Genomic DNA, 27,470 nt, shown 5'->3' on the forward strand with positions numbered 1-27,470 from the left:
GTTGTGAGTTATAGATCCTAAACTCCAGGCTCTAACGCTGGACCAGTTTGTTTTTCAGGCACTTGTTCCCAAAGCATCCCTTGGGCTACTCTCATCACTACAGATATGAGGTGGACAAACATCCTTCATCACTAACTAACAAAGTAATTGACAGTCATTGCAATGACAAACACATGATGGGTTTATTAACAAGCAAAGTCGCCTTCATTCCGGCAGAGTTCGATGTGGCCGATAAGCTTTTATCAGCACCGGGTCCGATTAAACACGATGGTAATGGAGTTGGTTGTTAGAATTTGAGGAAATGTTTCATACTGCTGACCAGTAAGGCTGAGCTCAGATTTAAGGATTCTGACTAAAATGAAAAAAACTAATCTGAACAGCTGATGAAGGACATGGATGTGGTGGAGTGGTTCAGAACTTTATTCTTTAACCTCTCACAGTCCAAAGAATGCATGTTAGGTTAACCGTTGACCCTAAATTGGCTGTAATTAGAGTTCAAAGTGACCTTTTTTAAACCAGGGGTGATTCTGGTTGACTTTTCGACCTAAAATGAACCTTGTTAAAGTCTACAGTGGACCTTGATATTGGCATTTCCTCATCATTCTGGTTTAATCTATTCTGAAACCTTAGATGGACCTCTGTCGGGGGTTCTAAAGCAGGGGAAGGGAGTCCGGTTCCTGGAGACCTGCAACGATCAGCCGGGGTTGAACCGCCACACTGGAACCAGGTAAACCTGGGCATTAAAAATGACTTCATGGATTCATTCGACTCCGTGGTTTAGGATAATCTCTTGTAAAAGAAAGTAGTTTTTCTCTTTAACTTCCACTGCTGCCTCCGGGCTTCCATAGTTCAGACGTTTCCTTCCCACAGGGACACAAACTGTGGCAGCATGCGGGAAAAGTTTGTTCCCAGTGGCTTCTGTTGTTTGGAACGGGTTTGGATGTCAGACCAGGAATAAACTACGGTCCACTGCAGAGTTTAGGGGGATCAGAGATTTTATTTTAGCTCATATCGCCCTATTACCAACACACCAAATTTTAAAAACAGCCAGTTTCAAGTCAGCTATTAGCATTCAGCTATTAGCATTTAGCTATTAGCAATTAGCTAATTATTAGCTAATTGCTGCTATCTGCGGCGGATTTACTGAAACACAAACTGACAGAAGTGCTAACAAACACTTTGTTACCGCAGCTGTCATCACTCTTCATGCGCTGAGCAGCCATGTTGGATTTTGAGTTCATGTGAATTTAAATTTTCTCACTTCCGAGTTCAAATGAAACGCAGCGAGACGACGAACACATGGATGTGCAAACTGTGTCCTAATTAGACTCGTGGAGGAAAAGGAAGACATGAAGACTGGATGAGTTTAAAATGGGATCTGAGAGCAGCTTTACTGGCAGCTTCTCTACAGGAAGCAGTAGCTCCATCAGTGAGTTGGCAGCAGTAACCGATCAGCCGTGATTCTCCAGATTTAAAGAAAACCATTTGATGAAATGATCCAAACATGAAAACTGATCGTTTGGCAAACCAAATATTTTAGGAAACAGACCCAGTCAAACTCGTTCTCTTCTGACGCCTCTTAAAATTTAAAATAATTATAACAATATCTTTCCAGTATTAAATAATCTTATATAAAAACAGAAAAAAGAGTGAAATTAATGGCAATACTCCCTCTAGGCTCGCCCCCACTACCCCTAACCCTCAGTTCACAATATACATTTCTGTACACGTCATCGCAGTCATTCGTTGTTTGTTCCTTCCATCGATCGGCGATGCTCCTTCTTTAACTCCATGCAGTACCTGTGATTTTGCAGCAAAATGTCTCTGTTGCTGTTGTCATTCAAGTCTTTTTGTATATTTCATTGCAAAGCTGCACAGATGTGAAAAAAGCTTGAATCGTGACTTTTTTTTCTTTTTTTTTCTCCATTTTCTGGCTTGCTTATATGTACATATATATATATATTTTCTATTCATGTTGGATTAAACATGTTCTGGTAATGATGATGGTAATAAGGAGGCTAATACTAACAATCATAATCTGAGATTAAGAGTAGGAAACTTGCTACTTGTTTGGAATTTAAGGGTGGATGTTTGAGGATGACAGACGGAGACATTTCTTCTTCTGCAGGAACAACGAGACCCAATAGCTCAGTTCTGTTTTTCCCTACCAGTCACTGGTCAGTTTGGTGCTTTGGTCCCGTTTGGGGGGCGCGGGAGGCGGGCCTCGCCGCAGCGTTGCATAGCCTGAGATGTTGGCATGTTTGGTGGAGTGGGAGCGCGAGTGGTGGCGGGACAGAGTTTGGGAGTGTCCCCGGACACCCTGCTGCTGCTGCTGCAGGAGCTCGGGGGGAGGAGGCGGGAGGAGCGCCATGTCGTCCATGGTGCCCACAGGCTCCATCTTAGAGGAGGAGATCAGGTGGGAGGAGGTGAGCGAGCCGTGGCGCGACACCGACTTCCTCTTAAGGGTGCGGTTGAGGTCTTCCAGGAAGTGAGGCTTAAGTGCCAAAGAGCTTGGTCCCGGGGATTTTGGGGAGGTGGGAGGAACCGGGGAGGAGGAGTAAGAAGACAGGGAGGGAGGGGGCGTCTGGGACAGAGGTGGGGGTGAGAGCGGGAGGGAGATTGTGTTGTCATACTGGTTGGTGTTGCTGCTCCGCCGGTTCAGTGTCGCTGGCGGGACCGTGCCCTTTTTCAGCGAGCCTTGTTTCCACGACGATGACGTTAAGGAAGAGGTTACAGACTGTGGCGTGGGCTGCATCTGAGGCTGGGGGTTCACCACCGCAACCTTTGGAGGGTGGTGGAACTCTGATGGGTGGGGCGGAGGAGGGAAAAGCTCGGAGTCAGTGGGGGGAGGCGGGAAGTAGTCTGGTGACGAGTCCAGATGAGGAGGCTGGGAGGGGGGCGGCGGCGGAGGAGGAGACGGGAACTCGGAGGGCTGATGGTGCTGACCCGTTTGCAGTCCCTGGAGTGCCAGAGGCAGATTGGCCAGGTTCAGCTTCCCCGGCTTTGGGAGCGGAGCTGGAAGTGTTGACGAGTCTTTAGAAGGAGAACCTGTCGCAGACGATGAGCTCGAGGAGGTTCCTGTTTGGGGAGCTTGGCCAAACTTACTGACCAGGCTCTCCACCTTCTTGGGCCTCTCATCCTGTGTCTCTCGGATGGAGGAGGCCCTCTGTGGGGCCGGTGGAGGCCCCCGTTTGCTTGATCCTGTAGATGAGGTGGAAGGAGACTTCTTGATGGGGGAACCCGTCTTAGAGGAGGAGGAAGAAGAGGGAGGAGGAGGAAAGTCTCCCAGTGAGCTGTCAGGAGGAGGTGGCGGGAACTCTGGGGACTGTGGAGCCACGACGCCGCCCGGCTGCCACTTTGGTTTGGCTTTAACTGCTGGGGGAGACTGAGGAGCAGCGGCGTTGGAGGCGGGCTGAGAGGAGGCGTTTCCGGGGAACTGATTGACAATCTGTTTGACCAGAGAGGAGGTAGCGGCTGCAATGGAAACGGATGAGGAGCAGGAAGAAGGAGAGATGGCGAGGTTTTTAGAGGAGAGACTGTGCTGCTTTGGCAGAGTGGGAGGGGGCTGATTGGGGGAGTGTCCCGTTGAGAAGCTCTGCTGCTTTCGGACCGGCCCGTGTCCAACTTGTGGCTGTGTTGGAGACACTGGTGAGAGGGCAATGGGAAGGGAGGAGGGACCCGAGCGTTTGCGAGCGGTTTGTGGTGGAAACCCACCGGTGAAGGTTTTGGGAGGTGCAGGTGGGGGAGCGTTTGGGGATAGGGGCCGGAGAACTTGCAGGGAGGCAGGAGGAGAGAGTTCAGTGGGAGGTGGAGGAGGTGGGGCAGAGTTTTCCTCCGCTGCCGGGTTGAAGTCGTAAACCATGTTGGGAAACTTCTGTGACAAGAACTGCTGGAGGCCAGAGTTGGAGAGTTGAGGGCAGGATTCGAGGAGCGGGTCTGGAGGGGGAGGAGGTGGCAGCCCATTGGTTTCAAGGCTCTCTGGTGGAGGAGGTGGAAGGAAGGAGGGGTCGTGCACCTCCTCGTCCAGCGGGGGGGGAGGCAGAGCCGAGGGGCTTGGTGGACCGAACTTGAGCGCAGCCATGGCCGAGCCGGGAATGGGTGCAGCAGGTGGAGGAGGAGGGGGAGGGGATGGAGGTAATGGAGGGGAGGTGCTGTAAGCAGCAGGAAGGGTGTTGTAGTTTGGTTTGGCGGACTGGAGGGGAAGGGAGGGAGGGACGGCACCACCTGCCTGCTGCGTTTTGGACAGGTTCTGGTTCTGCAGGCGAGCCAGGGTGCTGTACTTGATGTAGGAGGCGGGCGCCGGCTGATGGGTCATACTCGTGACTCCGGGTGGAGGCGGAGGAGGCGAGGGTGGTGAGGGGGAGGAATCGTCTGATGGAACCAGACCGTCGGTGTAGCTGCTCCTGGAAGGCGGAGTCTGAGAGAGGGGGGTGGGCTGAGGGGAGAGGGTGGGTATCAGCACAGGAATGGGCCTACTGATAGGGTCGATCTTCATCATCTGCAGAGAGGAAGATGGAGTGAAGAGGAAGGAAGAACAGAACATTACAAGGAGACGTCGTGAACACAAAGCAAGATGCAACATCACAGCAGTCAGAAAGCGAGTTTCTGTCATCTGTCAGAGCCGCGCTGTGATTGGACAGAACAGTCTGGGTTCAGTAAGAAAAGGTGAAAGTAAAGAAAACCTTCCTTTGCAAACTGTGACATCAACAAAGCGCCGTAACGTTCAGGCGTGCTGTATTCTGTATGCTACCACAAACCCGACAAAACGCTCAAACTCGTGTTGATTTGGTCAGAAACAGCTGATCTGACAGAACTGAATTAGTTTCGGGTAAACACACATCACACCATGACGTTAGAAAGAAAACCAACACTTCAGCTGCAGTTTAGGTCTTTAAAGAGTTAAACCTTTTCTCCTGAGCATCTTCCAACTTTCTGTTGAGGGTGAATTAGAGTTTGGTTTGGTGCTCTGGGATATTTCAGATAAAACTCTGTCATATTGTAATAAAAGTCTGTTTTATTGGACTGTATTTAGCTGGCGTGCACGTGATCACTGTGCTCTAACCTGAACATCAAACTAACTGCTTCAACTTGTGAAAACTGTCAAACTTCCTGTGAACAAGCTGTTTCTTTACGATAAATCACCACCAGATGTATTAGTCACATGCATGATGAAAAAAACCAATGTGGGTGATGAACTAATTAGTTTTTATCATTAATTCCAACTTTATTCATGGTTAAATCTGTAAGAAACTGACGCCACTGCAAACACGGACAGTTCAGAGGCTGAAAGCTGCAGCCAAACTGTTAACATGCCTGTTACATCACTTCCTGTCTAACCTCCGCTCCCTCCTCCTGCACACAGAGGAACTGCCATACGTCCTTTGACCTTTGACCGCTGGTAGGAAAGCAGAGGAGGATCATGGGAAAAGTAGTCCAGAAACTAACAGAACAGTGTGTGTGTGTGAGAGAGTGTATTCACACCTCTCCTTGTGTTCCTCTCCTCCAGGCATCAGAGAAGATGGAGCTGACGACACTCTGGGAGCGGGTGTGTCCCGATGATGTCATCTCTGACACGCCGCTGTCTGATTGGCTGGAGTGGTTGGACTGGGACTCTGTGAGCATCATCAGTGCAGAAGTTACACAGAGCTTATTGGGGTTTAAATCTGTCAGACTGATCAGAACCAAAGTGGAGACACGGACCTGGAAGGCTGGACGAGCTGGATCCTGACTTGATGGAGGAAGAGGAGAGAGAAGACCAATCGTAGGCCGCCTCGGACCTCCTCATCGCCTCCTGGAAGTTGACGTACAGCTGCTTCCCGTACTGAAGGACGGGTGAGACGTAAGTGTCAGTGTTCAGAGTCTTCTCAGGGGTCAGAAACCTGTTTGTGTGTCCATGAGGGAATTTATTTCTGCCAGCAAACCCAATTCTGTACGTGATTCAAACCACAGGTTTACTATGATGTCATGATTTTATATTAGAGGTGTGAAGCAGGTGACATTAAATAAAATCAGAACTGCTCGTTAAATGAGGAACTTTCAAAGAAAGGGGAACTAAATAAATACCAGGCTTGTGTTTTTGGGGAGTTCAGACACCCTGATATCTGCTCCCAGGAGCAGGAAGAAGGGATTTTACACTATATGTCACCTTTAAATGTGAGGCCAACCTTTACAATAAAGTTTATTCAAACAGTTCATACAAACTGTTACATTAACAACTTTTAAACACTTGGATAACACTGCTGTGGGTTTGTACCTTTGCGATGCGAATGCTGTTGATCCACTGTTGGAGGGTTCTGATGTCATCACAGCACAGGTACTTTATGTACTGAGACTTCTTCTGGATCTGAGGGTGCTGCACACAGAGTTTAATGTACAACAAACACGTTTTAATGTACAACAAACACGTTTTCTTCAGTTTAACCACTAAAACCAAACCATGGCTGGAGGCGTTATTGCTGTTTGTGACCACCAGGGGGCAGCAGTGGCGCCTCACCTTCAGCACCATGCAGTAGTCTGTGGGAGCCTTGTACTTGCTCTTGTAGTCCTGGCCGAGATAAACGTTAACATGATCCAGCTGGAGGAAACACACCAGGTCTCTGGAAGCCTGCACACACAGATATTAAAGATTTTACACTGAAAACAATCTGTTTTCTCCACTTCCTCCTCCAGCTTCCTGTCGCTGCACACCTTGGCCTTGCCCTTTGGGACGTAGTAGATACCAGACGCCCTCAGCAGGAAGTAGCGTTTCTTCCACGACTTCTTGCCGTCCTCTTTTAGCCACAGCACCCCCTCCATCTCAGGGACGGACACCGAGCTTCCCCCGAAACACTCCTGACACGCAAAAAGGTATTAAAACGCTTAAAAAATACAGTAGAAAAGGGTAAATTAAACAAAGAAACAGGAGAACAGTTTTCAGTTAAAGTGGCTGCAGATCTAATATCAGCAGCAGTTTATTCCATATGTGTGCACCATAGAAGCTAAATGCATTTTCACCCTGTTTGGATCGTATTCCAGGTTCTAACAACCCAAGATCCGTGTCCTGCTTGGTTTATACGCTACAAGGACATCAGAAATGTATTATGGCCCCATGTTATTGATCGATTTTGTGAACCGGCAGCAAAGTTTATTCTGCAGGTAACTGGTAACCAGTGTAAAGATTTGAGAACTGGGGTGATGTGCTCAATTTTCCTGGTTCTGGTTCTGAATGAGCTGAAGTTTTTTTGGGGGAATCTGCTGGAGACGAAAGCCTCTCTTTGATATTTGTATAAGATGATAAAAGATGATAAAAAGCTGTTGAAGTTAAGGCCCGAGTCAAGTAAAATTCTTTATTTAACTGAAGAAAATCGAACTGCATCCAACTGTTCACTGGCTCCAGAGGAGTGACTCTAATGGACAAAGTAAATCTGAATAACAGTGGTCCCAGAATCAGGCCCTGAGGAACTCCACATGTGGCGATAAGCTCAGATTTGTGCTCACCGAGGAACAACATAACCCCTGCCTGTGAGATATGTTGTAAACCAGCAAAGAACTGCACCTGATAACCAGTTTAACAGAATAACTAGATTAACTAGCTGTTACCAATAACCTGCACATGCTGCTGATAATAAACATGAACTAATCAGAATCCACGATAAGTGGATGATGAAACAAACCCACCTCCAACAAAGCCTCTTTGTTCCTCTCAGCCATCTCGCACGTCTCCTTCCGCCCCAGTAAATAGTTCTGCAAGGAGGCAGGTCACAGGTGTGAGAAAGAAGCATTTGCAGATGTTCCAGGTGTGTGAAAGAAGCATTTACAGATGTTCCAGGTGTGTGAAAGAAGCATTTGCAGATGTTCCAGGTGTGAGAAAGAAGCATTTGCAGATGTTCCAGGTGTGAGAAAGAAGCATTTGCAGATGTTTCAGGTGTGTGAAAGAAGCATTTGCAGATGTTAAAGGTGTGAAAGAAGCATTTGCAGATGTTCCAGGTGTGAGAAAGAAGCATTTGCAGATGTTCCAGGTGTGAAAGAAGCATTTGCAGATGTTCCAGGTGTGAGAAAGAAGCATTTGCAGATGTTCCAGGTGTGAGAAAGAAGCATTTGCAGATGTTCCAGGTGTGTGAAAGAAGCATTTGCAGATGTTCCAGGTGTGAAAGAAGCATTTGCAGATGTTCCAGGTGTGTGAAAGAAGCATTTGCAGATGTTTCAGGTGTGAGAAAGAAGCATTTGCAGATGTTCCAGGTGTGTGCACGTATCTCACCTGCGGGTTTTTGAACACGGCGTACTTCTCAATGCGCTCGGTGAACATGAGGCGGTTCTGACTGTCTCTGGTCCAGTTCAGCAGGTTCTCCACCAGGTTCTCGTGATCCTCGAAGATCCGTTCTGCAGACAGTCGGAGCGAAGCATTAAAATGAAACGCAGAGTTTGAACAAACAGCCAATCGGGTCAGCTTTCAGCCCCCGAGGCGCCGTAACGCAGCGCTCCTTCCTTCATGCAACACGACCAATCACAGACTCTGGATTGTCACAGGACGCCAGAGAAAGGACTCCAACCCTGTTTTTGGTTCATTTTATGGTTCTCCGTTAACCTCCTGACAAACATATTGGACTGTATTCATAAAAGAATGCTTTAAATTGTTCTTTAATCTTTAGTATTATTTATGTATTTATATTCTGAGGCACTTTTATAATCCCATGAGCTGCCGCTCTTATTTCTGCAGAGAATGCAGTGTCAAAGGTCACCTGACAGGAAGCTGCTGCCGGTGTGTGTTTTAATAAAAAGCTTCATCCCACTGATAAACTCCACCCAGATTTCCATCCTGGCCTTCAGCCCGGCTTCCAGAACACGAGTAGACCGGCCTTCTCTCTCTTTTATGACACCGAAGCCCTGAAGATGTGGGTTAGATCACACGCTCCGCTGCAGCGGACCCACGTCAACACTGTGTGTCACAGAGCGTTAAGCTGAAGCTTGTAACGCAGTGTGTGCTGCACACACACCCTGCTGATGCTGATGCGTCAGACACTCCAACTGCGTTGCACCGCCACGAGATTTTATCGTGTTAATAATTCTGTTTGTGAAGGAGACTCAGATGTGCAGACATGGAACTGACATCTATAAACACTTCCTTTCCTGAGATATCCGTCCTCTGGAGAGCTGGTTGAGCATCAAAAGTCCAGTCGGTGAGTTTAGAATAAGTTCAACAACGTGAGCGTTTAACAGGGATTAATTATAATGTTGAATCAGCTTTAAGCTCCTAAAGAAAACTTCACATTCTGACCACAAGATTCCAAAAGGTTGCAGCTTATAAACGCTCAGAGATAGATGGGAAACTGGGGAAAATACTGAAGGAAACTGGGGAAAATACTGAGGAAAACTGGGGAAAATACTGAGGAAAACTGGGGAAAATACTGAGGGAAACTGAGGAAAATACTGAGGAAAACTGGGGAAAATACTGTGGGAAACTGGGGAAAATACTGAGTAAAACTGGGGAAAATACTGAAGGAAACTTGGGAAAATACTGAGTAAAACTGGGGAAAAATACTGAGGGAAACTGGGGAAAATACTGAAGGAAAGTGAGGAAAATACTGAGTAAAACTGGGGAAAATACTGAAGGAAACTTGGGAAAATACTGAGTAAAACTGGGGTAAAATACTGAAGGAAAATATTAAAACTGGGGTAAAATACTGAAGGAAACTTGGGAAAATACTGAGTAAAACTGGGGAAAATACTGATGGAAAATACTGAGTAAAACGGGAAAAATACTGAAGGAAAATACTAAAACTGGGGTAAAATACTGAAGGAAACAGGAAAATACTGATGGAAACTGGGGAAAATACTGAAGGAAAATACTGAGTAAAGTGGGGAAAAATACTGGAGGAAACGGAGGGAAATACTGAGCTCCACCTGCTGAAGGTGGCCTCTCGCTAGGCGAGGGTTTAAGTCGGCTGCGTCAGGTGTTCAGTGACAGTAAGTTAAATTCCTCCAGAAAAGTATCACATCCCATAGTTCTGCTGCTATAGGCCCAGCCTGCTGGGGCAGCTCCCATGATGCACCTCTCCTCCCTCTGACATCATTGCTGTCATTAACTTGTGTTTCTCTCTCTCAGCAGGTGTCTCTGGCCTGGTGTTACGCTGCTTGTTGTCCCCTCTTTCCTGTCCTCTCAGCCCCAGCTGGTCCAGGCAGATGGACCCTTCCTGGTTCTGGTTCTGATGGAGGTTTCTTCCTGTTAAAAGGGAGTTTTTTCCCTCCACAGTCGCCTCGTGCAGCTCAGGATGGGGATTGGATCAGAGAGAAGCTTCAGTTAATCTGTTGGTTTCCTGAGCTCGGAAACTGTTTTAAAATGAATTGGACCAATTTGTAAGTGACTTATTTGGATGGATTCTGACGAATTGGACTGTCTTTGAAATGCATTGAGATTTAAATTAAATCAGATTTAATGTGATTTGGTGCTTTATAGATAAAACTGAAATTAATCACACTGCAGCTCCACCCTGTTGTCCAAATGTGACGAAGACGGACGAACTGAAGGTGTCAAGGTGGCGTCTCAGTGGCTCCGCCCACTTCTTCCATTCAATCTCCCGCCTTCAGTCTCTCTGAGACACTCCAACTATGAACTTGGGCTGAAACGATTCCTCTAAATGTGTTTGGATGCTTCGTTTGATTCACAGAAACAGTTATTATTAATTATTAACGTGCCTCTGAGATGAACCAACATCGTGTGCGTGCACGTGTGTGCGTGCACGTGTGTGCGTGCACTCTCACCCATCTGCAGCTCGCTGATGGTCTCCACCAGTGACCAGTCTGCACTGTAACCACAGTGAGATTTGTCCAGCAGACTGTCCAGAACCTGCAGGACAGGAGACTGTGACCCAGTGTTCAGCCAACATGGCTGCCTTTAATAATCATTAAAGGGAAACCGTCCCCCGGCTGGAGATTTATGGATCAGAGACCGATCAATTCTCATGTCTGATTAAACATTTTGGCTGCTCATCTGTCTGTGGCGTGGTTTAACTTCTGTTATTAGCATTTTATAAATGAATAAACCTGAACTGAGATGGTCACATGGCAGGATCAACCTGTAAATAACATAAAGTTTGTTCCTGTTTCTCAGTTTATTGCCGTTTTTCCTCCTGTTGTTGATTATATCCCAAACTGGACCCAAACTGACCAATTAAATACAGAAACTTTCTCAAAGTAAGCTGATATATCAAGAAATAATATGTAAAAATGTATTTGGGTAATTTACCATAACCGTTTCTGTTCATTTAACTTGTGTTGATAACCTTTTTTTTAACTTATTATTCATTTTCACCCATTTTTTACTTTGTTTCTGTATTTTAGTCATATTTTTAAACTGCTCCTGTATGAAAATGAACATCTTTCAAGTGTGTTAAACCTGTAAATAACTATCTCTGCATGTTACTTATATGCATCACCTGCTCTGTTTATTTTACATAAGACACGTCTATAAGTAACCGGCTGTTCGGGTGATGGTGGCGAGTTGTTTGATACCTGTCGGACCGTCTGTCTCTCATCCACCATCATCGTCTTTGAGCTCTCGTCTGACAGATGAACACGAATCACCAGCTGAGAAGAAGACGAGGAGGACAGAGGAAGAGCAGGTCACTGCTGAGGTACGACTAAACTCATTTAAACATGAATTGGTTTGTTAACTCTGCCTCATTAGCTCCCCGGAGTCCAACACCTGCTAACATCTGGAGCTTAAACAGCATTCATAATGACAGAATGCAGCATTCACAGGCATTTATCGACTCTGCTCCGATCAGCATCGATGGAGCAGAGCGAGCACAGCTGTTTGGGCCCTAACTCTGTGGGGCCCTAACTCTGTGGGGCCCTAACTCTGTGGGGCCCTAACCCTGTGGAGCCCTAACTCTGTGGAGCCCTAACTCTGTGGGGCCCTAACTCTGTGGGGCCCTAACCCTGTGGAGCCCTAACTCTGTGGGGCTCTAACCCTGTGGAGCCCTAACTCTGTGGGGCTCTAACCCTGTGGAGCCCTAACTCTGTGGGGCTCTAACTCTGTGGAGCCCTAACTCTGTGGGGCCCTAACCCTGTGGAGCCCTAACCCTGTGGAGCCCTAACCCTGTGGGGCTCTAACTCTGTGGGGCTCTAACTCTGTGGGGCCCTAACCCTGTGGAGCCCTAACCCTGTGGGGCCCTAACTCTGTGGGGCTCTAACTCTGTGGGGCTCTAACTCTGTGGAGCTCTAACTCTGTGGGGCCCTAACCCTGTGGGGCCCTAACCCTGTGGAGCCCTAACTCTGTGGAGCCCTAACTCTGTGGGGCCCTAACTCTGTGGAGCTCTAACTCTGTGGAGCCCTAACCCTGTGGAGCCCTAACTCTGTGGGGCTCTAACTCTGTGGAGCCCTAACTCTGTGGGGCTCTAACTCTGTGGGGCTCTAACTCTGTGGGGCTCTAACTCTGTGGGGCCCTAACCCTGTGGGGCTCTAACCCTGTGGAGCCCTAACCCTGTGGGGCTCTAACCCTGTGGGGCTCTAACTCTGTGGAGCCCTAACTGTGGGGCCCTAACTCTGTGGGGCCCTAACCCTGTGGGGCTCTAACTCTGTGGGGCCCTAACTCTGTGGGGCCCTAACCCTGTGGGGCCCTAACCCTGTGGGGCCCTAACCCTGTGGGGCCCTAACCCTGTGGAACCCTAACTCTGTGGAACCCTAACTCTGTGGGGCCCTAACTCTGTGGGGCCCTAACCCTGTGGAGCCCTAACTCTGTGGAGCCCTAACTCTGTGGAGCCCTAACTCTGTGGGGCCCTAACTCTGTGGGGCCCTAACCCTGTGGAGCCCTAACCCTGTGGAGCCCTAACTCTGTGGGGCCCCAACTCTGTGGGGCCCTAACTCTGTGGAACCCTAACCCTGTGGAGCCCTAACCCTGTGGAGCCCTAACTCTGTGGGGCTCTAACCCTGTGGGGCTCTAACTCTGTGGGGCCCTAACTCTGGAATCCTAACATCTCCTGAACAAGCTGAACGTTTTGATACTAAAATTGTAGAAATCGGTGAAAGATGAAAGATTGCAGAAGTAGTTAGCGGACAAAAAACGTACGGAATAAAAATAATAAAGAGAAACAGGAAAACAATTTATTTCCAGCATTCTCACAATAAATGAATGAATGAATATTTATTATCAGACAAACTGAGTCTGCAGATCCACCTGCAGACCTTCAACTTGCACAAAAAGCTCAAACTGAAGAAGAGCAAAATGAAACCGGTTTACACTTTAAATCAGCTTTTTCTGAAGCATTTATAAAGCGGCACTTCTTTAATAAGTGGTAATTAAAGCGGTGCCGGGGATCGCTGTCAGTTTCAGGGAGCATTGATCTGACCAACATTACAGGTGATTCCACCTCATTCACTCGCTCAGGGAGCTGGGGAACGAGTGTCTGAGCGTAGTGAACCCAGCTCGTTAATCCCTTGGATTGGGATTTAACTCGCAGCGGTCATTATGCTGAGTGCTGCGTGTGTCGACCACAGCTGTCATCGACCAGAGCTTTCAGCGCAGAGTAACACTGACCTGACCCAGAAAACCGTCCGCCGGACACGTGCACACCAACACACAACCTTACTCCTGCGGGGGTGAGTGGGGTCTGGACTCACCTTCTTCACCTGAGCCTCCTTGATCTTCTCCAAGGCCACTCGGATGTTCTCAGCCTTCAGCTTGGCGGCCTGCTCCTCCTGCAGCAACAACAACACGAATCATGCAGCAGTGAATCCAAACTGACCCGCCTACCTGATGCCTCCAGCAGGAATTCATCGTGCATTTTCAGCCGATTTCACTCAGCAACAACAACACGAATCATGCAGCTCTTGCAAAGGCTTATCACCCCTCTGGCTGCCCTTAGCATCAGATCCAAGTCCCTGATGTTAGCTACAAAGAGCTTAATGGAACGGCTCCATCTACTTGGATGCTCTTGCAAAGGCTTCTGTCCCAACTGGGTCCCTCCGTTGGTCCCAGGATTGTCGTCTAGCAGCTCCTACACCACGCCTAAGACAATCCAAACTCTGTTCATGTGTCGTCCCACGATGGTGGAATGACCTACCGAGCGCTACCAGAACAGGGGCGTCCCTGTCTATCTTCAAGAAGCTCCTGAAAACCCAGCTCTTCAGAGAGCATCTCCTATCCCAGCACTTACCTTGTACTTCCCTCCCCCCTCTATCTCTGCACTTTATCTTTCTGCACTTCCTTCTATGCCTGCACCCTATCTCTACTCTGTCCCCTCTGACAGAGTCGGACTCCTGGGTTCCTTCTATGGAGCTTATTGTTAGCTTTTTATAAAGCTGTTATATCTTCATTTGAATAAAAGCGTCTGATGAATACAGAAACAGAAACAGCAGTAAATCCAAACTAACCGCTCGCCTACCTGATGCCTCCAGCAGGAATTCATCGTGTATTTTCAGCCGATTTCCACCAAACAGCAACACTTGTGAGTCTGCTTCACTTCAGATAAATAAACCAGGAGTGGGGACAGTTTCAGAGCATTCCCAGAGTTTAATCAGGCTTCGACCTGCAGGGTTTCTGCCATGATTCTGGCCTCCTGATGGGGTGAAGGAATGGCGCCAAAGGTTAGTCCACAGAGCCCAAAGCGTGAGCCGGCATCGCTGGACATGCTCCTCTTGCTGCTCCTCGTAATCATCACCACCTCTCAGCAGGGGAATGAGACTGGATTAGTCCTCGGTTGCTACACATTTGCCGGATTATCCACGGTGACGACGCTTCAGCCGGATGACGACCAACGAAACCACGAGAGGAAACAAAGTGTGAGGATGCGTAAACACGAGCTTCTGACTGACGGTTTACTCTCAGCTGATATCATGGAGACCGACTGATTTACTGACTCAGACTGAAAGATGCTTCCTCGTCCTGTAACAGCGAGCTGGAGAGGAAGAGGAGAGGAAGAGGAGGGAGTTACGGCAGGGTGGGGGTGGGGCGCTGCTGCTGCTGTGCCAACTTACATCCACTGATCTCTTTATCTCAAGCTGCCCCTTCCTCTCAGTCCTCTTCCTCTTTTCCCTCCTCATCATCAGTCTGTCTGCAGCTCCATTCAGATTCATCTGGAGTTTACCGAGTTTAAATGTTTCTGTGTCCTGGCAAATGAAACCAGCGCCACTTTGGGCTCAGGGACGCCTCAGAGAATCCATGCCGTGAATGAGCGAAAGGGCAGAATGAAATGAAGATGATGAGGAAGAGGAGATTAGCAGCCAATCTCCTTATGGGCACCCCCCCCTTTATCACCCACTGAAGCTGAAACACAACCCAAATATTCTGGAAGCAGCAGCATTAAGCTCATAAACAGCTCCGTGATGAACACCGAATAACTCCGATTATCCTAAAGCTCACAACTAAAGTGAAGAGTTGGGACATTTAAAGAGGAATTAATGAAAGAATAAAGGTAGATGTATGTTCGTTTATAGTAATTCATTCATTTATATCAGTTGGATTCTCTATTCCTTAATAATTAAGGCCTGGTCTTCAACCTCTAACATGTAAATCAGTTAAAGCTGTTATAATCTGCCCCTTTTTTCAAGGTCTTATTGAGATGTTTGAGACCGGCTTGGGTTGAAATACCTGTTGATTTAAGCACAGCGGCTCTCTGTCTCAGCCCTGTTTTAACACATTTTTGTGAACTGTTTTCAGGGTGGAGACTTTAGCAAGAGCTCAACGCTTCAGGTGAGGTCAGCAGCTGCTCATCTGCTGTGAGTTTAAGCAGCAACACAGACATAATGAAGCCGTTCCTCCAGGCAGAAACACTCCAGCTCTATATACAGATAGTTACTGTATTGATCCCAGGGGGAAACAGGTTAGCAGTTAGCTGTAAGTTAGCAGTTAGCTGTAAATGAGCAGTTAGCTGTAAGTTAGCAGCAGATGCTAGCAAACAATGCTTTCTCATCAGCAGTCATGGACCAAGCCTCATGAAACAGTCCTACTCTGAGACCTCCATCTTTATCAGAAACATGCCGATAATGTAACGTTAGCACAGCGAGAGTGAGGAGAGGACCGGTGTTGTGTTGGAAACACACCTTAAACACAGCTGCAGGTTGTCTGAGTTACAGAACGGAACCGTTCAGCTAGAAAGCTTCAGCTAACAAAGTAATGTGGGAACAATAATGTTCATCTTTCAGAAAGGAACAGCAGGAACTCCTTAGAAGTTGGTGTACATCATCTTCATTAGCTAAGCTGTTAGCTTCAGCTAACAAAGTAATGTGGGAACAATAATGTTCATCTTTCAGAAAGGAGCAGCAGTAACTCCTTAGAAGCTGGTGTACGTCATCTTCATTAGCTAAGCTGTTAGCGTTAGCTGCTGCTAACAAAGTAATGTGGGAACAATAATGTTCATCTTTCAGAAAGGAACAGCAGTAACTCCTTAGAAGTTGGTGTACGTCATCTTCATTAGCTAAGCTGTTAGCGTTAGCTTCAGCTAACAAAGTAATGTGGGAACAATAATGTTCATCTTTCAGAAAGGAACAGCAGTAACTCCTTAGAAGTTGGTGTACGTCATCTTCATTAGCTAAGCTGTTAGCGTTAGCTTCAGCTAACAAAGTAATGTGGGAACAATAATGTTCATCTTTCAGGAAGGAACAGCAGTAACTCCTTCGAAGTTGGTGTTCGTCATCTTCATTAGCTTAGCTGTTAGCTTTAGCTTCAGCTAACAAAGTAATGTGGGAACAATAATGTTCATCTTTCAGAAAGGAACAGCAGTAACTCCTTAGAAGCTGGTGTACGAGGCTGGTTTTAGTCTCTGATGGCACCATGAAAGTGTTTTATCTTCTGAAGCCTAACACTGTGGCTATCCAATAGGCCTGCAGCGAGCGTTTCTGCACACCTGTGAGATCGATCTAACTGCCTGCCTTCATTCTGTATCCACTTTGACGCTGTAAAACATCTGTTTTTACTAACAAACCGCATTAGAACCAGTGAGCTGCAGCCTTCTTTTGGTCAAAGAAGAACTTCTGCCTCAGAGGAGCCTGAAAGTAGTAAATTACACCTGTTACTGTGTGTTTAACGTCACATCATTACATTGTGCTTTGTTGGATTTTAGAGACGCAGTTCTGACATTTTTGGTTTTTTAAGAAGCCTTCAATAAGATAAAAGCCTTTGACATATGATAATGCACATATTTATTCATTAATAAATACCAAACGTGGCTTCGCCTGGTCAGTAATTCCCCTTTAAACCTTTGTGTTATGCATTGATTCAGATATAAAACGCTGTGTTTCAGATACTAACCATCTCCTGCAGTTTTCTGTTTGCACCGCCCACCACAGCCATCGCCTCATATATTCAGCTGACCTACATTACGGAGCCACTAAAATTAGCTTCTGTCCAATAAAGATCCCACTGCCTTTGAAGTCGGGAGGAATGTGTCCCTCCCGAGCCACCGTAGGCTGGAAACAGAACCAAGTGATGTGAATCAGGTGTATACATCAGGAGCAGAAGTGGGGCAGCACTGTTGATGCTGAGGCAGTGTAACACTGACACAGAAACAGTTTGCTATATCCAGCTGAACTCCCAAATGAGAGCAGATAATTACACCCTCAACCTAATCACTGGTGCAGGAATTAGACCGGCCCCGAAGCTCGTAATCTGCCAGAAATCTCAGGGCCCACCGTGGCTCCATCCCCCTCTAATCTGGCACATAAACCAAAAGAAAATCCCTTTTTCCAACAAACAGCTCAGAGCGTTTCATGGCATGAGTCGGGGAGTCGGAGACGCCGCACGAGACGGGTTATCTGGACTTGATCTGCGGCAGTGAAAGCTGGATTTGAACCCTGAGCCAGCTGCTGCAGAGGCAGAAAGATCTTAGAATGAAACATTAATCTGAGAGCATCTATTTAATTTTGATCCACTGGGCTCAGAGAGATGTTGTGTGGGAGCATCGATCAGTTTACGCCACGCTTTAAAGGTTCCCCAAACTAGAACATCCTCTTTCCTCCACATCGGGTTTAGACAGACTTGCTTTCTGAGTCGCGTGCTTTCATTAAAAAGACATCGAAAGCCAAAAACTGGCTGCCAGCTGCCGTGTGTGTGCATGTGTGTGCACGTGTTTGCATGTGGTGCTACGAGGAATCTCCCCTATTTCTACAAAGAGGATTATCTCCTCCGAGCTCAAACATTCCTGCAACGTCCAATCAAACTGCATTATTTTGCTCTATCATCCAATCAAATCACAGCAATGTGTATCCAATCAGAATAAAGCCAGCTTACCAATTCACAAACACACATAAACACACACATCAAACTTTGCCCTCAGCCATTTAGAAGCCGACAGTTTGAGCTTAAAGAGCAGCAGAGATTCTCCCAAACATTACGGTCGCTTCTGACCAGGAGACACACTTCTGTCCAATCACGTGCGCACGTTATCTGGGCTGGCACCAGAAACCCATTGAACTTAATCTGCACGGCCCCTTTAGTACTGGTTCATGCAGCTCTAGTGTTGCAGTAATCCATATTGTATATAAATCAGCTGATCCCAGGACAGGCCAGCGGCAACATCCTGACCATAGAAAAGATAAAACAACTGGTTCTCAATCGATTCCATCCATCCATCCATAGATTCATTCATCCATAGATTCATCCATTCATCCATCCATACATCCATATATTCATCCATCCATCCATCCATCCATAGATTAATCCATCCATCCATCCATCCATAGATTCATTCATCCATCCATCCATCCATAGATTCATTCATTCATTCATCCATCCATCCATCCATAGATTAATCCATAAATACATAAATCCATCCATCCATAGATTCATTCATCCATAGATTCATCCATACATCCATAGATTCATTCATCCATCCATCCATACATCCATCCATTCATCCATCCATTCATCCATCCATAGATTCATTCATCCATCCATCCATCCATAGATTAATCCATAAATACATTCATCCATCCATCCATACATCCATCCATACATTCATCCATCCATCCATCCATCCATCCATAGATTCATCCATCCATCCATCCATCCATAGATTCATCCATCCATCCATCTATCCATAGATTCATCCATCCATCTATCCATAGATTCATCCATCCATCCATCCATCCATAAATCCATCCATCCATAGATTCATAAATACATTCATTCATACATGAAGTCCCGCCAAAGTCAGATTTCGAACTCAAAAAGTCATCCGCTCCAATCCCATAATTCAGCATTAAAGCCCCACACATAAAAACTGTTGATTGCTGCTTTTTATCAGCACTTCTGTCAGTTTGTGTCGCCTTAAATCTGCTGCACACAGTCCAACCTCTATCTGTGAATAAGCTGCCGGTTCTATGGCCTTGTTTCGCTAATATTAGCTAAGCAGCGAGAATGTGTGTAAAATAAACAGCTTTTTCCAAATGGAACGGCTCTGGAATGACATCTTTCCCACTCTGTAAACTCTTTAGATGGACGTTTTAATGTAAGGCAGCATTTATGACCATTTAAAGCCCAAAACGGACACTTCTACAGGATCTCCCCGACACAAATGCCGCTGTAGGTACCAGATCTGCTCGGGGCCCTGCGCCTATTGGCTGGACGTTGGCACGGTAACGTAAGGGAATGTGATTGGTCCGGACAACTTACTGAAGTAGTAAAAAAAAAACAACCTATTGAAGTCGTTTTCGCGGCTCTTCGTAGGAAACAAAGAAATCCAGCTTTATCTTTTGAAAAGGACTTGACCCCTGAGCACATCTGATTCTTATGAAATGTAGTTTGTAATAAAGTTGGAGTTTCTGTTAAATAACGTCATATTGGCAAAAAATACTTAATTCATAAAATGTAAATAGTAAACCCACTACTTTATGTTTTCTTAGCTGTTTTTTTGTGACTTTTATAGAAATGCTAACATGATTATCTCAGTTTCCAAATACATTTTGTATTGAAAAAATATTTTTTTACGAGTGGCAGATCTGGTACCTTTATGACCATTATGGCAGCTTTGTTTCTTCATAAAGGAAAGCAGACACACAAGTGTTGAGTGTGACACTCACCTTAGTTCGGCTCACATCAGTCATCACAGGTAAAAACGCGTTTAATCACCAGAAAACGAACACACAGGATGTTTCAGCAACTCATTTAAAACTATTAGCTTCACTTAAAGCCAACATTAAATATGCATGTCATGCAAATATTAAATCAGCACCACAATAAATAGAAAAAACACTCCTGTGTGATCGCATCCTTCAAAGTCTCCTCACTTTATTACCATTAACCCATGAAACAAAGTCGTGTTTCATGGAGAAAAGTGAAAAGGCCTCATTTGATGAAAGCAAATCAGCTGTTTTAAGGGAATAACAACACACTCAGACAGGGACACAAAGGCTTAATCCCTTCATTAAGATGCTACTTTTCTTTCAGTGATCCAGGAGGATGGACTGGGAGCCATTACCCTGATCTCCAGAAGAAAAGAGGCACCTTAGCTGGGCAATATGCAGAGGTAGAGCCATGGGGAGTATTTGGATTAAGTTTTATAGCAAAGGTTCGGGATAGACACGTCAATAACTAATACAGACTAATCCCCTGTCGGAGCACAGATGGAGAGGATAAAAGGTGGGAAGCTGAGGGGTTGGCATGCTCATGCACAGAATCACAGCAGAGCGGCGGGAAGCTGGCATGCGAGACGGAAAGGGCGGCGTGCAGAAATGGAGGAAGAGTGTCACCTTGGTCAGCAGGTGGGAAGGTTTTCCAGCTATGTTTCTCAGAATCAGAGAGGTTTCCCTGTCCAGATAGGAGTGCTTTAAAGAGAGACACGGAGAGAGTTGCTGTGAATTAATCTGCCGCTTGACTTGGTGATTGATTGATTGATCTATTGGATGGATGGATGTGGCCGTTTAGCAGAAAGCTGTGTGGTGAAGCAGAAATCAGCAGCAATGACAAAGGGATCATAGACTGAACCCTGAGAGCTCCAGGAAATGTTTCAAATCACACCATCGAACAGTCAAATGCAGAGTAGTTCTGAGGCCACCTTTGGCTCCGACCCTGGTGCCATTAATGTAAACTAATGACTAAAGTCAACAACTGTGAACGTGACATTGTTAAAAGATCTTTAGCTGTAACAGAACCGCTGATTCTAAACCAGCTGAGTGCAGGTCAGAGACAAAGAAGGAGGATATATGGTGAAAAACACACTTTTTTTGGTGCTTTAGAGCATATTTTTGGGCATTTGAAGTAAAAAAAAAAAAAAAAGTCCCCCAGAACACAAGCGTGTCACTTTGTTTTCTGTTTGGGTCTGAAAATCTGTCTCTTCGGGGTTCTGTTGCATCACAGAACCAGCTCAGAATTATCTGCAAAATGCTGCATTCACTGCACCTCCGAAATGGGAAATCAGAGCGACTTTTCTGCTTTGCTGTTGAAGGGTTTTCTGGTTTACTTAACCTGAGAAAGACGTCAGATAATAATGCTCTACGAGTACCTCGATGCTTTATTAGATAAAGAATAAGTAAAGATTTCCCTGAGGAGGCATTGATAAACCTCCCCTGAGCTTTTGACTCTGAAATCCAACTTCTTTGTGATGTTTTCTTTGATTTTTCTCAGATTTCTCATCTGAAACCTTCCAGATTTAATTCTGACGCTGAACGGACTTCTTAAAGAGGCAGAAAGCTCATAGAAGCAGACAAATTTCCGCCACCGGTGCAGTCTGAATGCAATGAGCTGCATTTAGTTTGCAGGATGAAAACAGCTGATTTCAGCCTGTTTGGGTGAAAAAACGCTCGACTTTTAATCTTCACCTGTAACATCAAACTGACTCAGACTCTCATAAAGTGGAAAAATCAACATTTTTAGGGAAGTAAAGGTTAAATAATTCAAACAGACATGTTGTCAGAGGGTTTTTACTCCAGCAGGGCTCCAGACAGACCTGCATTAATGATTCATTTACTGAAGTGACAGCGTGCAAACAGACTGAATCTGTGGCGCAGAGAGGTTTCTATCATCCCTCGTACCTGGGACCCACCATGAGGTGTTTCCTGTTCTGTTTGCTCCTGATCTGAGGCACGACAACGTCTCCAAAATGTTTGAATCTCAGCTTTTTAAATGAAAGATTGTGTTTGAATCTCAGCTGAAAGATCGTGTTTGAATCTCAGCTTTTTAATGAAAGATCGTGTTTGAATCTCAGCTTTTTAATTGAAAGATCGTGTTTGAATCTCAGCTTTTTAAATGAAAGATCGTGTTTGAATCTCAGCTTTTTAAATGAAAGATCGTGTTTGAATCTCAGCTGAAAGATCGTGTTTGAATCTCAGCTTTTTAAATGAAAGATCGTGTTTGAATCTCAGCTTTTTAAATGAAAGATCGTGTTTGAATCTCAGCTTTTTAAATGAAAGATCGTGTTTGAATCTCAGCTTTTTAAATGAAAGATCGTGTTTGAATCTCAGCTTTTTAAATGAAAGATCGTGTTTGAATCTCAGCTTTTTAAATGAAAGATCGTGTTTGAATCTCAGCTTTTTAAATGAAAGATCGTGTTTGAATCTGAGCTTTTTAAATGAAAGATCGTGTTTGAATCTCAGCCTTTTAATTGAAAGATCGTGTTTGAATCTCAGCTTTTTAAATGAAAGATTGTGTTTGAATCTCAGCTGAAAGATCGTGTTTGAATCTCAGCTTTTTAATTGAAAGATCGTGTTTGAATCTCAGCTTTTTAAATGAAAGATCGTGTTTGAATCTCAGCTTTTTAAATGAAAGATTGTGTTTGAATCTCAGCTTTTTAAATGAAAGATCGTGTTTGAATCTCAGCTTTTTAAATGAAAGATCGTGTTTGAATCTCAGCTTTTTAAATGAAAGATCGTGTTTGAATCTCAGCTTTTTAAATGAAAGATCGTGTTTGAATCTCAGCTTTTTTAATGAAAGATCGTGTTTGAATCTCTGCTTTTTAAATGAAAGATCGTGTTTGAATCTGAGCTTTTTAAATGAAAGATCGTGTTTGAGTCTCAGCTTTTTAAATGAAAGATCGTGTTTGAATCTGAGCTTTTTAAATGAAAGATCGTGTTTGAATCTGAGCTTTTTTCATGAAAGATCGTGTTTCAATCTCAGCTTTTTAAATGAAAGATCGTGTTTGAATCTCAGCTTTTTTAATGAAAGATCATGTTTGAATCTCAGCTTTTTTAATGAAAGATCATGTTTGAATCTCTGCTTTTTAAATGAAAGATCGTGTTTGAATCTCAGCTTTTTAAATGAAAGATCGTGTTTGAATCTGAGCTTTTTAAATGAAAGATCGTGTTTGAATCTCAGCTTTTTAAATGAAAGATCGTGTTTGAATCTCAGCTTTTTAAATGAAGATCGTGTTTGAATCTCAGCTTTTTAAATGAAAGATCGTGTTTGAATCTCAGCTTTTTAAATGAAAGATCGTGTTTGAATCTCAAACCTGCGGCGGTCTGATCGAGGTCTTCAGACACGGTCTCATCTCTGATAATCTGAGTGTTTGGAAATCTTTTGATAGAAAGCATTCGTTCTCTGGTTGTGAGATTAAAACCGATATTTAGGTCAAACACGATTAGAGTCAGATTTTCTGACCGAACGCATCAAAAGAGGTTTGATACAGAATCAGATTCTATTCAGTTTAGTTTATAGGAAATTAAATAACTACCATGTCAAATATGACACAAAGTTTGACTTATTACACTGAGTCATTATTTATGGAAGAAAAACTGAGACAAAACACAGCAGTGAGTGAAAAACTAAGTGAACCCTCACTGCTTCCACAGGAACTAAGAGGGTAAGAAGCAGCCAGCAGCAGCTGATCAATGCTCTGATTATTGATCATCAGTCAGTGTGAGCAGCTCTATAAAAGCAGGAGTTCTGTCAGTTTAACATGATGCCAAGGAGGAAAGACACCAGCAATGATCTCAGAGAAGCAGCTGCTGCTGCCCATCAGTCTGGGAAGGGTTATAAGGCCATTTCCAGACTATCTGGAGTCCATCATTCTACAGAGAGAAAGATTATTCACAAGTGGAAAACATTCAGGACAGCTGTCAATCTTCCCAGGAGTGGACGTCCCAGCAAGTTCACCCCAAGGTGAAGAAGCCCAGAGCTACATCTCAGACTCTACAGGCCTCAGTTAGCATGTTAAAGGTTAAAGGTCACCCCAAGGTGAAAAAGCCCAGAGCTACATCTCAGACTCTACAGGCCTCAGTTAGCATGCTAAAGGTTAAAGGTCACCCCAAGGTGAAGAAGCCCAGAGCTACATCTCAGACTCTACAGGCCTCAGTTAGCATGTTAAAGGTTAAAGGTCATACATCTCAGACTCTACAGGCCTCAGTTAGCATGTTAAAGGTTAAAGGTCACCCCAAGGTGAAAAAGCCCAGAGCTACATCTCAGACTCTACAGGCCTCAGTTAGCATGCTAAAGGTTAAAGTTCACCCCAAGGTGAAGAAGCCCAGAGCTACATCTCAGACTCTCCAGGCCTCAGTTAGCATGTTAAAGGTTAAAGGTCATGGCAGCAGAGCTACATCTCAGACTCTCCAGGCCTCAGTTAGCATGCTAAAGGTTAAAGGTCACCCCAAGGTGAAAAAGCCCAGAGCTACATCTCAGACTCTACAGGCCTCAGTTAGCATGCTAAAGGTTAAAGGTCACCCCAAGGTGAAAAAGCCCAGAGCTACATCTCAGACTCTACAGGCCTCAGTTAGCATGCTAAAGGTTAAAGGTCACCCCAAGGTGAAGAAGCCCAGAGCTACATCTCAGACTCTACAGGCCTCAGTTAGCATGCTAAAGGTTAAAGGTCATGACAGCACAGTTAGCAAAAGACTGAACAAGGATGGCTTGTTTTGAAGGGCTGCAGGAGAAAGCCTCTTCTCTCTAAAAAGAACATGGCAGCACAGCTTAGGTTTGCAAAGCTGCATCTGAACAAAGCTCAAGACTTCTGGAACAATGTCCTTTGGACAGACCAGAGCAAAGTGGAGATGTTTGGTCCTAATGCACAGCAGCACGTTTGGAGGAAACATCTGCTGGATCAGGGGTTCACTTAGTTTCTCACTCACTGCTGCTGTGTTTTGTCTCAGGTTCCCTTCAGTAAATAATGACTCAGTTGTGATTTACTGAGTTTTAACCCTTTGTCAAACCTTAGAAATAAAGGGGGTGTACTTTCTTTTCAACATGACAGTATATTGCACCTGAGCCTCAGAGTGACGCCTCAGCTCTTCCTGTCTGTTCTCAGGTTGAAAGCATCACTCCGATCACAGGGTTCACATCTCTCTGCAGGGCAGAACCAGAACAACCGCAGCTACTTTTGGACTCGGCGTCCCAAACCGTGGTTATTTTTACTGCCCTGAATAGACCGTCAGAGGCAGCCTGAACAGGACGGTTTCTGATGAGCTGGACTCCAGGGAGCAGAGTCCATCCAGCCTCTCCTCCTCTGGATCCTTCCCTCAGTGTTTTGACCTTTTTAGCGCATCATTACTGACTCACTTTTGCTTTTTGTCCTCTAATTTCATTCATTTTAAGCAGCATTAACCCGCTTTCCTCCCCCTGAGCAGGGTTTGTGTGCACTGGGAGGTTTACCCCCCCCCAGCAGCTCGGACATTGAGCATAAACTCCGGTTCAGACGCTCTTAGCTTAGTTTAGCAGAACAGCTGGCTGTGGGAGGTCAGAGCTTTTCTTTCTGCTGCAGCTTTGGTCAGAGAAGAAGAGACAAACTGTCAGAAAACGCCTCAAAGACATTGAAATGATCCACAGAACATTAGCCTCAGATAGAGTTTATCCACTGGGCTCTTATATCCTCTGAGGCTGCTGCTGGATGGAAGATGCATGCTCCTCAGTGCAGCTGACAGCAGAACATTTCCACCAGAAGCTGGCTTCATCCGCCCAGCAGGGAGTGGGCGGGGCTTAATAGAGGAGGCGGAGCCAACAAACAAAAGAGGAACTAAAAACATACCCAGGCTGTGTTTTTGGGGAGTTTTACACCTGCTGGTGGCTTCAGACGCCCTGAGATCTGCTTCCAGGAGCAGGAAGAAGGGATTTTTACACAATATTTCACCTTTAAATTGTGGAGAAAATGTGGCGAAAACCAGCTGATGACCCAAAGTTTGGATTAATAAAACGCCTTGGACTCGGCGTGCTTCACCATCTTTGTGGGACGAGGGATTTGGACTCGTTCTGAATCATTTGAAACACATTAAAGTATCAAAGAACTGAACAGAAACGGCAGATTTTAACTGAATTAAACCCTGCAGCTGGAGTTTGGTGCTGAAGGATCTTAAAGAGCTGCTTTTACTTTCCCATCTAATCTGTGTTTGATGTGTTTTGTTCACGCTTTGTTTTGGGAAGCCTCCCATCCTAAGGCTGCATGCTAATAATTCCTCTGAATTAAATTAATTCGCTTATTGTCTGATGAACAAAATCTGCCTGAAACCTCTAATCCAGTGAATCCAGTCCGCCTTAAACTAGCTTTTATAGGGAATTATTCCTGTGCAGGTGGTCACCAGCACACCATGCCAGAAATATGCTCACGTGCACACTTTTTGCACACGTGCACACTTTTTGCTCACGTGCACACTTTTTGCACACGTGCACATTTTTTGCTCACGTGCACATTTTTTGCACACGTGCACATTTTTTGCACACGTGCACACTTTTTGCTCACGTGCACATTTTTTGCACACGTGCACACTTTTTGCTCACGTGCACACTTTTTGCACACGTGCACACTTTTTGCTCACGTGCACACTTTTTGCACACGTGCACACTTTTTGCACACGTGCACATTTTTTGCTCACGTGCACACTTTTTGCACACGTGCACATTTTTTGCTCACGTGCACACTTTTTGCTCACGTGCACACTTTTTGCACACGTGCACACTTTTTGCTCACGTGCACGTTTTTTGCTCACGTGCACACTTTTTGCTCACGTGCACACTCTTTGCACACGTGCACACTCTTTGCACACGTGCACACTTTTTGCTCACGTGCACACTTTTTGCTCACGTGCACACTTCTCGGTTTCTCTTTAAACTGTTTATTTGTGCAATAATTTCTGTAATTTCCTAAAATCCTCATTTTAAGTCAAATGTGTCGTCAGGTGAGCGTCGACACAGGTTCCCGTGCACGTGTGTATGTGTGCACGTGTGTACGTGCGCACGTGAGCGTATTTCTGGCCCAGACGGACCCTGTAAACATGCTTCTGGGCGTTTCCACCGAGCAACACGGCGAGAAAAGCCGCTTCTTTGCGTTCGCACCTCTGAGTTGTGATGGCGCTGACCGCCGCCGCCGTCCGCTGAGGTCGCCGCCGCCGCCTGCGCGCCGTCCGACTCGGAGCGCAGGACGCTGTCCAGGGAGTCCATGGAGGAGGCGGAGTTCACGGAGATGCCGGACGCCGAGGTGACGGAGGAGCGTGAGGAGAGGACGATGGAGCGCGCCTGAAGAGAAACACGTGGAATATAGTTCAAACTTTCATCGTTTCATGCACTGAAACACGTCCCCGGCGCTCACCTCGTGCTCGCTGACCGTGCCGACCGATCCCGTACGCCGGTGCTGGCGCTGAGAGGA

The 27,470-nt window shown here is 45.6% G+C and overlaps 1 protein-coding gene across 2 annotated transcripts in view; it reads right to left on the reverse strand.

Annotated features, from left to right (window-relative positions):
- Window positions 1-1,926: 1,926 nt before the first annotated feature.
- raph1a (Ras association (RalGDS/AF-6) and pleckstrin homology domains 1a) overlaps window positions 1,927-27,470 on the reverse strand; it is a 79,532-nt gene continuing 53,988 nt past the window's right edge. Inside the window, exons 7-20 of one of the 2 annotated variants that reach the window (XM_072397545.1) lie at window positions 27,414-27,470; window positions 27,161-27,340; window positions 20,662-20,736; window positions 13,597-13,674; window positions 11,488-11,562; window positions 10,738-10,822; window positions 8,237-8,358; window positions 7,657-7,722; window positions 6,688-6,831; window positions 6,494-6,604; window positions 6,254-6,352; window positions 5,701-5,821; window positions 5,482-5,612; window positions 1,927-4,498 (exon numbers count right to left, since the gene is read on the reverse strand). The exon at window positions 27,414-27,470 is cut by the window's right edge and continues 90 nt beyond it. In XM_072397545.1, the coding sequence (XP_072253646.1) occupies window positions 2,165-4,498; window positions 5,482-5,612; window positions 5,701-5,821; window positions 6,254-6,352; window positions 6,494-6,604; window positions 6,688-6,831; window positions 7,657-7,722; window positions 8,237-8,358; window positions 10,738-10,822; window positions 11,488-11,562; window positions 13,597-13,674; window positions 20,662-20,736; window positions 27,161-27,340; window positions 27,414-27,470 (3,678 nt within the window). In that variant the 3' untranslated portion in view covers window positions 1,927-2,164. The remainder of the gene's footprint in view (window positions 4,499-5,481; window positions 5,613-5,700; window positions 5,822-6,253; window positions 6,353-6,493; window positions 6,605-6,687; window positions 6,832-7,656; window positions 7,723-8,236; window positions 8,359-10,737; window positions 10,823-11,487; window positions 11,563-13,596; window positions 13,675-20,661; window positions 20,737-27,160; window positions 27,341-27,413) is intronic. The other variant, XM_072397546.1, reaches the window with a different exon arrangement.

The sequence above is a fragment of the Leuresthes tenuis genome, unplaced genomic scaffold, assembly GCF_036924035.1.
Source record: "Leuresthes tenuis unplaced genomic scaffold, fLeuTen1.0.hap1 SCAF_12, whole genome shotgun sequence".
Classification (NCBI taxonomy): domain Eukaryota; kingdom Metazoa; phylum Chordata; class Actinopteri; order Atheriniformes; family Atherinopsidae; genus Leuresthes; species Leuresthes tenuis.